The 12,187-nt window shown below is 42.4% G+C and overlaps 1 protein-coding gene across 5 annotated transcripts in view; it reads left to right on the top strand.

Moving 5' to 3' along the window:
* The window catches only part of CNOT6L (CCR4-NOT transcription complex subunit 6 like), a 32,028-nt gene that overhangs the window by 16,257 nt on the left and 3,584 nt on the right, over positions 1 to 12,187 (top strand). For 3 of the 5 annotated variants that reach the window (XM_040554742.1, XM_040554740.1, XM_040554744.1), the window contains 9 exons: positions 2,637 to 2,758; positions 3,231 to 3,417; positions 3,960 to 4,045; positions 4,490 to 4,579; positions 5,527 to 5,595; positions 7,649 to 7,806; positions 8,811 to 8,965; positions 10,229 to 10,380; positions 11,715 to 11,939. In XM_040554742.1, the coding sequence (XP_040410676.1) occupies positions 2,647 to 2,758; positions 3,231 to 3,417; positions 3,960 to 4,045; positions 4,490 to 4,579; positions 5,527 to 5,595; positions 7,649 to 7,806; positions 8,811 to 8,965; positions 10,229 to 10,380; positions 11,715 to 11,939 (1,234 nt within the window). In that variant the 5' untranslated portion in view covers positions 2,637 to 2,646. Of the gene's footprint in view, positions 1 to 12; positions 34 to 2,636; positions 2,759 to 3,230; positions 3,418 to 3,959; positions 4,046 to 4,489; positions 4,580 to 5,526; positions 5,596 to 7,648; positions 7,807 to 8,810; positions 8,966 to 10,228; positions 10,381 to 11,714; positions 11,940 to 12,187 lie in introns of those variants that run through there. The other 2 variants (XM_040554745.1, XM_040554741.1) reach the window with 2 other exon arrangements.

The following is a 12,187-nucleotide window of genomic DNA, read 5'->3' as shown; positions in this document are numbered from 1 at the left end:
GCCAAGCCTTTCGCCAGCAGTACGCAGCAGGAGGTGTGTGTGTGTGTGTTCAGTGTGCAGAAACTGAAATTTACATCTGTCTGGGTCTGATATTACTGTAACATTATGCTGACGAAACAATCAGAAAAGCCATGTGAGCGTAGCCTGTCTCACCAAGAACTGACCCGAGTGCTAACACTGGCTATTGGGAAGCAAAGTTTGCGCTGCTGCAGTTGTCCTAGGCCCAGATGTGGTGGAAGTACACATTGGTTTCAGATATGACAGATTAAAAAGCAAAATTAAGACCCATCCTGGTTTGGTTAAAATGCTTGATGATTAAGACTTAAAGATCCAAAAAGCTCTCTCCTACCATAAGCCCTTAATCCCTTGTGGGCATTCTGCTTGATTTTTAACACATAGCCTTTCAGTTCCCCCCATATAATCTGCACTATGCCTTACGGAGGAAATAAACACTGCCAGGTAATGAAACCTCATTTTCTATTAAGGGATCATGGCAGGCAATCCCATGGCAGTGACGCGACGGTGACATGACAGCTCTACTTGCTACAAAGCTGGCTGTTTTTTGGCACGGACAAGCACTAGGACCTGATTTGGGTGCATCTCGTGTCAGATTTGTACCGAGCAGTACCGAGATAGCGCAGGCAGCGCTGCACAAGGCGGTTAGGCTGGGACAGGAGGTAGGGTGGCAGTGAGATGTGCATCCTCGCAGGTATTGGGACTGGAGCCGTGCCCGCCAGGCTGCCAGGGCCTGCAGCAATTCACAGCCCAGCTCTGGTCGGCTCCAGGGGTCTACCAAAATCCAGGAAGAGCTGTGTCGAGACATGCTGGAATGTGGATTAGCTTTATACACGTCTAAGGGCAAGGATGCCCAGGAGGAGATGTGAAATAGGGCCGCTCTGGCTCTCTGCAGGGGCTGTGAGGGTCTCTTCATGAGGCCAGGGGCTGCTGCTCCCTGCCTCTGCACATGCACACGTTTAACAGTGAGAATAAGTGCAGCAAAACGCCAGATCTGGAGATTTAGCAGCTCTGAAATGTATCCTGTACCTGGAGCTGTGTCGGGCAGTACCGTTCCTGGTGTTGGGACCTAAGCTTTTCGGGTCTAATCCCGTGTCCTTAACTAATCTGTCTCATTCATCTCCCAGAACTGGATCGCTGCAGCTGAGCAGCGTGAGCGCAGAATCCTCTTAGGCCGTAGCTTTCATTGCCGTATGACTTCACCTGCAAATAGCAGGGTGCTATAATTAGCACCACGGCTTGCCTCTGCCCTGTGCTTGAAGCAGGCGGTCGTAATTCAGCGTGAATGGGATTCCCTTGTGTGCTCGTTGGGGAGTGAAGACGCAGACCCGTAACCGAGACCGATCACAAAGGACAGCCCTGGTACCTCATCTCGCTGCAAAGTGCCAGCAATCCCTACCGGCTGGAAAACCTGCAGCACTTTAAACAGGGCTCACAACGGGGACGCGTGAGCTTTGCGCAGCTGGGCTGGCTGAAAAAAGCTGAACGAGTTTCCTCAAATTCTTCATAGGTTTCTGTCTTGTCAGTTGAGCAAACGGCACCAATTAGAGTTATTTTAAGAGCTTCCCAGCTATTGGAGCCCGTTGGAAAAGAGACATATGTATGAGGAAAAAAAATACATCCTGGAGACCAGCTGCTTTGGATTTGTGTAAAATCAAGGTCTGTGTATTTTGTGTGTCTGGGGATGAAGAACAGGGCAGGGTTGACAGAACCAGTGACCAGAAAATTCAGCTGATCTCGTGTTTTTAAATCAAACAACTCCTCTCCCCCCAAGTGCTTCTTAGCCCAATGGCCTGGCAAGGAATGGAAGGAAACCTCCCTCCGCGTTGTCTGCAAAGCGCATGGTTTTTGAGTGGGATGCCAGAGCTGTCTTCTGACAAGAATCTGGAAGATGAGATCATTTGCATTTGTGTGAAGCCCCATATGCGTTAGAACCGCAAAAGTGAATTTTACCTGAACTTCCTTTGTGGCTCCTGGGCCATTAGGAGTCAATATGTCTTGGCTGATACTGGGCTCGAAAAACCACAAAGCACAAAAGCTAGACTGCTAATGGAAAAAAAATGAGCCAATTCCCCTTTAAATTGCAATTTCCAGTTTTGTATAAGTGGAGTGCAAAAGAGGGACTTTGCCTGTTGAAAATAATTGCTGTAAAAACAAAGGGAAGAGTCTTCCCTTCAGTTGTTTCCTGTGAAAACTACGGGAGGGAGCAATCTGCATGCTTTTTCTCAGTGAATGAGCGAAACGCTGTTGTCCTGTCTGCTTGCACAGCGAGTAACCTGGTGGTGATGGAGGTTATGCCTCGGTCTGGGCTATAAACGAGGAAATACAGAAATTCTACATTGGAACGGTACAAGGGAACATTGTAGAAGACTGCAGAAAACCAAACTTTAGAGGGAAGAATGCCTTTTTCTGTTATGGGCCCGTATTCTGCAAAGGTCTGAGCACCTGCTTAGCTCCACAGGCTGTGAGCAGCCGGGCTGATGTCAGCGTAATATTTCTTGTCCATAAACTCCAGGGTGTGTGGTTCTGCAGGCTGTCACTGGGGATGTGATCTCCCGGCGGGGTGGAAATGAAGAAATGTTGTTAAGCAGCAGACGGTAATGGCTGTGATGTTCTTTCAGACTAAGAGGGATGCCAAAGGAAAAATATGATCCTCCCGATCCTCGCAGGATTTACACCATCATGTCAGCAGAAGAGGTAGCCAATGGGAAGAAGTCTCACTGGGCCGAATTAGAGATCTCGGGTGAGTCGATTTGCCTTTGAATTTTGGTTCGGCAGAGTTGTCAGTGCCCCGGAATTGCACCGGCCGCTTTCAGGGAGGGGATCCTGCAGTGAAAACAGTTTCTGTGCGGTGGGGGGGAGCATTAATTAACTTACCAGATTGCCTTCCAGCTTTGCTGACTCACTTGCAGCCCAGTTGATGTAAAACACCGACTGAGAATGGACGTGAGTTGTTGGATAGCGCTTCTCCTTCCCTAGAATCATACCTCTGTCACTGTCCTCTTAACTGGGAGGGTTAGGTAACTGTTCAAGAGATGCTCCTGGAAAAGATAACACACAATTATCTTCTGCAGGCCTCACTGAGGCTGGGTTTTCACCCTGGGACCCCCACCCAGCTCTCCCAGGGGGCATTCTGACGTTCCCCATGGTTTGTATCTGATGGTTTGAGAGTGTAAAGCTGGCTGAGGATGTGGTTTGTCACTTTTCTTTTTTAGGTAGAGTGCGGAGCTTAAGTACGTCGCTTTGGTCGCTGACGCACTTGACTGCTCTACACCTCAATGACAACAATCTGACTCGCATTCCACCTGATATTGCCAAGCTTCATAATCTGGTTTACCTGGATCTGTCATCCAACAAACTCAGAAGTTTACCAGCAGAACTAGGAAACATGGTATCTCTCAGGTGAGAGGAAGCACGCTGGTTACATTTTCAGGAAAAGTCTATATTCTGGGATTGGAATTGAGTTTTTTTTTTTTTTTTAACTTCGATTCGATTCATTCTTCTTTGACTTAAAACCATTCTTAGATTTAAGGTAATTCTGAAAAATTCAAGATTGATATAAAGGTTCAGTTCTAGCAATTACTTTTGGTTATATTATTCTTTTTTTTTCTAATCTCTACAGATACTTGTCCATAAGCTGTGTAGTCTTCTGCTTTAAAACATTCTCACTTTGAGACTTTGTGATTGCCTGCTGTTTATATTTCCCTGATATGATTTTGTTGGATGCTTTGTTGTTGTTGCTTTGGCTTTAGTTTGTTTTGGTTTGGTTTTTCCTAATGAGAATATTTCAGTTGTGCTTTGAAATGGGAGGATTGGCATATCTTTCCATAATACAAAAAATTCAGCGTGAAAAGTGCCATCTTTGAAGATGAGCAGCACAGAGAGCTTTAAGAGCTTTCTTCTGAAGTGATAACTCATCAAAAGTGTTTTTGCATTTGCTGCAGGGAATTGCTTTTAAATAACAATCTGTTACGGGTTTTGCCTTATGAACTTGGACGGCTCTTCCAGCTACAAACCCTAGGTTTGAAAGGTGAGTGAGTTCTTTACGGTTAAATATTCTGCGGAGTACTCTTGGATTAACGAGGAAGTTGGGCTCAAAAGCTTTGTGTGTTACCTCTACGTTTTCTTACAGTTCCAGATATTGAGGTTAGAGCAGCAATGACTAGCTAGTTTGGAAAACAGTGCTTATTTTTAATGCTATTAAGCTTCATTATGAACCTGTTTCAAATCTATAAATAGGTAAATAAACCCCGTAATTTACTCTATTTATTGATTGAGGTGAGCTGAAGGAAGAAAGTCTGCATGTGATAGCTGTTTCTAAAGCATCTGTTACTGTGGTGTTCTAGAGTTACAAGTTAAGCAATCTAAATACCTTCTGGGTCAATTTGTCTGTTCTCATTATGGGAGATTTTCTTTTATTGGAAAGCCTCAGGAAAGTCAGGCAGCTAATCACCAAGTTGTTTTTTGTTGGCAGGCAATCCTTTATCACAAGATATTCTCAGCCTCTACCAGGATCCAGACGGAACTCGAAAGCTACTGAACTACATGCTTGACAATCTAGCAGGTGACAGACCTACAAACCTTGATTGACAGAAGTGGTTTAAAAGCATGCATGGCTGACAGTATTTGCCACTAAAACAAGAAAGTGAACCACTGAGGGGGAACATTTTTCTAACTGCTTTTATGTTTCTGCCAAGTGGTTCCACTCATAGACACACACTTGCATGCAGGGAAGGAAGTTCACATATTTCATCTAAGCTTTGCCCGTGTTACCCAGATGGTTATTCCCAAAATAACCCTTTAGTTTCCAACAAAGCCTAAAGCCTTCCTCGATAAAGCCATTTTGATACTTTCCACTAGGAATTATAATCCAAATGCAAGCAGGATGTCAGATTTAGATCTAGAAATACCACTGTGATTAAGAATATCTAGGAGCTGCCTCATGGTTCTGTAACTGAGCTTTCCGTTTTGCCATAGAAACTGTGGTAAAACAAAACAAACCTCCGCCTCTGCGCTAAATTTCCACAGATGGTCTCAGGGTCAGCTCACAGCTGAACTTGACCGTGTTGTAAAGTGGCCAGGGTTTGACACGGCACTTCTCTTGTGCCACCTCATAGCAATCCCTAGCTGCGTAAGTGGAGAGCACGCGTTGCAGGACTGACGGATGTGGGGCGAGGATAGGATGTCTGAACCACTGTCTGAACCGTTCTTCCTCAGCAATTTATTCAAGGTGCAGGACTCTTTCAGTGGTTCTAGATTTGCAAGAAAGAGACAAAAATAGTGATTCTTACAACTGACAGGCTTGTTCTTAACTGTAATTAACTGCTTCTGGCATTTAAATGCTTGTTGTGCATCCTTGTCTCCCGTGGAGCTTAAAAAGGCATGGGGAGTTGGGGTTGCAAATACAGTATGGAACATTATTGTTCAGTCATCAGTTTGATTTAGAAATAGTAACTTACAATGATAAACCCCAAATTATTCACTGTTGTGTGGTTTTTTTTTCTTTTTTAGTTCATCCAGAGCAGCTGCCTCCAAGGCCATGGATTACTTTAAAAGAACGAGACCAAATTCTGCCCTCAGGTAAAACTGTGGTTCTTTTCCCTGCGTTCAAACAATGATGTGCTGAAGGACTGTTCTTGGGCTTTATTTACAGAGAATTCTTCTGGCTTACATGGCTCAGATTGAAAACAGCAATTTGTGTTCATTTGTATTAAATAATTAGCACATGGTTGTGCCGTAAATATAATTTTTGTAACTCAGATGGAATGCTGGTCATTTCTTCTCTCTGTTAGACTTTTTCATAACTGTTCCAGCTACTGATGCCAAAGGAGAAGAGCTCCTTTTTTAAAGCCTTTTCACAGAAATAATAAGAACTGAAATAACTGCATACAATTCCTTATCGATACATAAACTGACTAGAGTGAGACTTCAGGAAGTCCTATCTGCAAGAGAACACACTGGTACTGAGTGGTACTGAAGTTAGTTTAATGCCCTCTATTGTTGATTTTGGTGAAGTGCAAGAGGCAGCATTTCTTCAGTCTACACATCCAGTGCCTCTTCTTCCCCTGTACATCCTCAATATAGCCCTCAAAAAACACCCAAGAGCTTTTGTAAAGAACAAAAATGCTAATATTTTTATTGCAGAAGATCAGATTAGTAATCATCAAGGGCAATGTGGCAGTCCTCTACACTTTTGTTTTTAGAAGCTCGAAGATGGCAGGTCTTCAAAACTTAGCTCAATATTGTGTTAGGCAAGGCAACATTGCAGTTAAGATCATCTGTCCTTTTTTAATATTAAAGAACAACAAGTCAGAAAGAAAAAAAAATCAGTAGGAAAGGGGAAAATGCAAAAAGTCCTGTAAGCCACCACCACATTAGGTTCTGCATTTCCGTTTTAATATCCTTTACAAATCAGTATCTCACTGCAGTTCTACAGAGTTTGGTTTTATTTTTTAATCCATCATCTTTAGCAGAAACAGAATTTAGAATTCATTAAATAGCATTGCATTAAGCAAATGAGCTGTGGGATATTTCATGATAAAAACTGCAATAAGCCAATTGATTGTTATTATCAAATTGAAAGAACCAAACAGCAATCTTCTTTGACTGCAAGTAGGAAACATACAGCAGTAACCTCATACATTACATAACATACAGGTAACCTCACAGTAAAACCTCACTTCGTCCTCTGCAAATATGAGTAGTCTTTTCCAAGTGGCATGATGCTAGGGTGTTATATTTACCTATATTTTTTTGGGTGTAAAATTGAAGAGTTGAGAATTTTTTTAAGTGAAAGTATGATTCAGTTTGAATAATCTCATGAGCTGTATGCTGACTTCTCTCTCTCTCTTTTTTTTTTTTTAAATGTCACCAAATAATATATATACGCTTGCTAATTCATGATTCCATTTTTCATTATCTTCCCTGACCTCACCTGGGGCTCTCTCTTCCCCTTGTACTCAATATACTTTAACCAGACATAAGAGGAACAGCATTCTTTTCTAGGCCACTAGAAATGTTGTACGGGTGCTATGAAAATTGTACAAATGTTTTGGAATCAAACTGCCTAAAATGCTGCCTTCTAAAGTAGCATTTCTTTCTGATGCTGTGGTATCATGACGTGGCGACAGCTTCTTTAGTAGATTGGTTTTGATATTGCTGTTGACCTGCACAGGTCATTTATGCCTGAAGTCGCTGTATCAAGGCACCTAATGCACTAATGACTGGGTTTTGACTAGATCACTGAAATGCATGCTCCTTTCCTTCTCCTGACTCCAGTTGCAGAGAGAGACACTGTTCCGAATTGTTGCCCACCAGTAGAGTTGTCCCATCCCCCATGCAAATCAAATTTAACTGCAAAATGGGATTGCATTGCTTTCTTATACATATGCCTTCTCATTTTGATAGTAAAGCTGATTTTTTTCAGGAAGAGGTTAGCCTTACATCGTAACTGCTGCCTCATGAGGGCCCTTTTGCTCCTGTTCGTGAAACTCTCAGTGGAGTATCCCACTGACTTGTGTTCAGTAGGCCCTTCAGAACAGACCCTATAAGAACCAGTATTTTGACTTGAACACCTTCATCATTTGCTATCTTCAGAGCTTGGTAACATTTTTCTGTCTTTGTTTCCTTCTAGCTTCATTCACAGTTATGTGCTACAATGTGTTGTGTGATAAATATGCCACTCGGCAGCTCTATGGCTACTGCCCGTCTTGGGCGCTGAACTGGGAGTATAGAAAAAAGGGAATCATGGAAGAAATCGTCAACTGTGATGCAGATATCATTAGTCTTCAGGTAACTGGAAAATTATTTTTCATCAGAAGCAGAAAATACTAACTTCCACCTTTAGAATGAAATGCTCCCTTGAAAACATCAAATTCTCCAGCTCACTAACAAATTCCAGGGCCTACCAATACAAGCTGTGCGCACAGCTCCTTGTTCACATATTGTCTTGTGATTTATGAAACAAGATAAAGTGTGTGAGATAAACTTAGCAAAATTAGTATGTAATGTGCACTGCAAGATACAGGGTTTTCCCCCTCAGCTACATGTCCTAAATACTCTCCCTCTGGGTGTATGAGATTTCCTACAAAAGGGGAGACTGCAGAATGCTATATCCCCAAATGCCACTGTTCCTGCGTGGTAAAGCAATTAAAGTCTCAAAAATAATCTCACTGGAAAACGAGGGCATTGGCCCGTCAAAGTTAAATATTGATTGTCATTAGTACACGTATACTGTTGTGCTATTAGAAATCTATCGCCAATGTTTAGAACAGCTGAGCACTTCTGCCTTTAGACTGGTATTTTGTTTTCTAAGCAAGCTTTGGTAAGTAAATATTCCACACAAGAAGAGAATAGCTGTCTTGGTCTGAAACGTCAAGAGAATCCGCTCGGAGATCAGATGCTATTACAAAGAAAATGGATTGTTAGACTACAGTGAGAGGCCCTTCTGTGTCAGAGTTCTCAAGGTTAAATATTAACTGGCGCTGGATATCTATCGACCTCTAACAAGTTTTAATCTAGGACAGTGTCTGCATTCATATGTCAAAAGCAGCAGGTGTAATCTCTTGCTATTCAAAATCCACCCATCACTTTCCCTTTTGAGGGGATTCCAGGTTATCCAGGAATGCAAATCTGTTTCCATCAGGCCATTAATCTAGGAAGTGAGATGATTTGTGCAAACAGAAGCTTTTGACTTCGGTAAGAGCTTCTGATTGCAAGCCAAGACAAGCAGTAGTTGTCACATAGGAAGGGTTTACTCGACTTTGTTAGCCTAAAGTATTTGTGTTCAATTCCAGGAAGTGGAAACAGAGCAATACTTCACCCTTTTTCTGCCAGCATTGAAAGAACGAGGATATGATGGATTCTTTTCTCCAAAGTCACGTGCCAAAATCATGTCTGAGCAGGAGAAAAAGCATGTGGATGGCTGTGCAATATTCTTCAAAACTGAGAAGTAAGGAGCAGAAGCAGCTTTTCTTACATACATCTTAAAAAGTTTGATTTAGATCTGAAAGTCTCCCTCTCTCAGGGTGCACAGTAACCAAATTACTGTGCTATAACACAAAAAAATAAAGTTCACCACAGAGAATGATCCTCCGTCCCCTTGCTGCCCTGATTATTTGCAAGAGTCTTTCCCTTTCTTTCAGACTAAAGATATCTCTTAAGAAGATATCTTGAAGATATCTTAAGAAACATAAAAGTTGGAGGAGGGCTAGTATGAGTAAAAACAAACATGCTTCACGTGTGCGTTTTTTGGCTGATCTAATAAATAGCTCACTTTCTTTACAAACCTTTGCCTTGCTTGACAAGTTTCACCCCTCTAAGATTAATCTTTAAAGGTCTTCAATCTTTAAAGCTGTGCTGGCTTAATCTTCAGGTATTAAAAGGTGTATTGCTGCCACAGGATCACAGAACACTCTTGGCTTTAATGTGGGTGTATTATTGAATATCTTTTCCAAAAAGTTCTGCCACACTAAAAGCATCAAACCACTGGGAAGGCAGGAGAAGCTCTGGCATTCACGCTTCTCATTCGTGTGAACTGCTCAGGGGGCTGCCCCCATGTTGTACCACACTGAGTATCCCTCAGAGTATTCCCTTAGAACAGTTTTCAGTAAAAACTCTACCTGCTTGCTAATAATAATCATACTTTTTATTATTATTATTTTCTGAGAGGACAAAAACAATCACTTTCAAGAGGCAGCTTTCGGTTTGTCCTGAAGCGAGGCGTTTTGGGGCATCCTGTGGCTGTAAAGGAAAGAAAAAACAATGTCACAAAACTAATGGTGGTAGCTAGAGGTTAGAAGGAAGCTGTTTTTAATAATGCATTTGCCCAAAGTAAAAGACAAGCCTTTAATTACCATCTCATCTTGATTTTTTTGCCTAGAACAGTTGTGGGAAGGTGTAGTAACCTCTCAGCATTGCTCTGAGTACTCCTTTCAGAGTGCTCTGCTGAAGCACATAAACGCTTCCTAAACCCCAGAGATCTCCTATTCCAGGACAGTCTCTGTCTTGTCAGGCAGAGAACTCTGCCCTGACTGGAAGAGTGCTTCTTAGAACTGTTTTTGCTTTATGAAATGAGAGGCCAAAAGAAACGTGCCTCACCCTGTCCTTCAGACTCTGTCCCTGGATGTTGCAGACTGGAGGTCAGACAGGAACGATGCCTTTCATGCAGCTGTATGTCACACGTGTTCATGTGCGATTCTGCTTGTTTCACCAGGTTTACGCTGGTGCAGAAGCACACCGTGGAGTTCAACCAGGTGGCAATGGCCAACTCAGAAGGTTCAGAAGCGATGTTAAACAGAGTGATGACGAAGGACAACATCGGAGTTGCTGTGGTGTTAGAGGTGCACAAGGAATTATTTGGAGCAAGTGAGTATGACCGTGGCTGTCTCACGGACTGACTGCTCAGTTCCCCTTGAAGGCACGACATTCCTTTGGCAATACATCTCCACGTGATATCACTGCCATTGGTGGTGGTAACCGAGTACTTGCAAATAAGCAAGCACTGCTCACTTTGCTAATTTGAGAAATGGAAGCCCATCGGTGGCTGAGGCAGGACACAGGTGACGTGATTTCCAGTTCTAGCTGCACTTTCATCCAGATGCCCAGCATTCAGCTTTCTTCTGTGAGGCTTTTGTCCTTGTTTAGTTAGACTGCTAAATTTTACTTGATGAATTAAGCTTTTCCAAGGTCACTGTGTCTGCATGCGTATGCTCTTACTGGTAGTTGTTGGTAATATTCAACTTCTATTTTCAAGTCTCTTTTTTTTCCCTTGATTGAATCCTTCTGTCCTCCCCCAATGATTACGTGACACTGCTGATGTATTGATGTGGAAGAATGAGATTATCAGGTGTCTTTTGATGCCACTTGATTGACTGACTGTCACACTTTCATTATGTTTGATCAGACGCGGTAGACAGTTTCAAGATACTTAAAATTGCCACCCTGCTCTGTCTGCGTGTCTGGATTTTTGATCACTGCTTTCTAATGTGTATTCTTCAAAGGAGCAGGGTGTCCGGATCGCAGGACAGGGAGAAATTGTGTGTAACTTCATGCCCCACCATTCAGAGTACTGCTTCTCAGGTATATAGTAAAAGCAGCTGTAGTGTTTTCCGGCAACTAGGCTCATACTGCATTTATTCAAGCAGATGCCTTCTTTTCCCAAGGGAGTAATTAATAAGCTAAGCTAATCTATTAATAATAATCTTAGCTGTGGCAGCTAAGAGTCAAGAAATTCGCTTGTGCCTTAACCATTGGAGTGGTGCATAGTTTATAAGTCAAGTGATGGCCACCTTCACCTTTAAGTTCATTATGTCCTTTAGTGACTGGGCATTGGAGAAGATTCTTGAGAAAATCTGTCCTTGAGATGTGGAAAGGAAGAGAAAGGGGGAGCATTCAGAAGATGTTAAGAAAAGCAATTGACCAGTAGAGAAGGAATGCAACTGTAATTGTATCAGCTTATGCTGATTATTTCTTTCCTGTATTGGTGAGATTTAGTGAAGTGGTATTACGTACGAGCTGCTGATTTTGAAAGGAGACGTGGGTTAAGTAGTGCCTTTTTCTCAGCAATGAAAGTACGTCTGTTTTCTGGTGTGCGTCCCTTCAAGTCCTTAGTAGCTAGACCCTGCTCATAACGAGGGATAAATCTGCTGTGTTCACACAATCAGCCTTTTCACTGAAAAAAAATGTATTTATCTATCTAGGTATAAAATCTCTTCATGTGGACAAACAGCTGCTTATTGTGGCCAATGCCCACATGCACTGGGACCCTGAATACTCGGATGTGAAACTCATTCAGACTATGATGTTTGTCTCAGAACTGAAAAATATCCTTGAGAAAGCCTCAAGCAGGCCTGGTAGCCCAACAGCAGATCCTAATTCTATCCCACTGGTGCTGTGTGCAGATCTTAACTCATTGCCTGATTCAGGTAAGACTGGTTGTGTCTTAATTTTTAACGTACCTTTTTAGAGTCCTTTTTTCCTCTGTGGGTGATTAAGTAGCTTGTACTTCCCTGGGTAGCTGTTATGGAAAGCTTTTTTAGAAGCAGCAGTCCTCTAAAATTTGAATGAAGAAAATGCAAGTCCTCCAGCTGAGCAGATTGCTTTTTATGATCAATTGTGCTCTCTAGAAAAGTTGGTCATGCCTCGAAAGATACATAGACAAGCACAAATAGAT

This window comes from Cygnus olor, chromosome 4 (genome assembly GCF_009769625.2).
Source record: "Cygnus olor isolate bCygOlo1 chromosome 4, bCygOlo1.pri.v2, whole genome shotgun sequence".
Lineage (NCBI taxonomy): Eukaryota > Metazoa > Chordata > Aves > Anseriformes > Anatidae > Cygnus > Cygnus olor.
The sequence above is the reverse complement of the archived record's forward strand: the minus strand, read 5'-3'. Positions and strand labels throughout refer to the sequence as shown.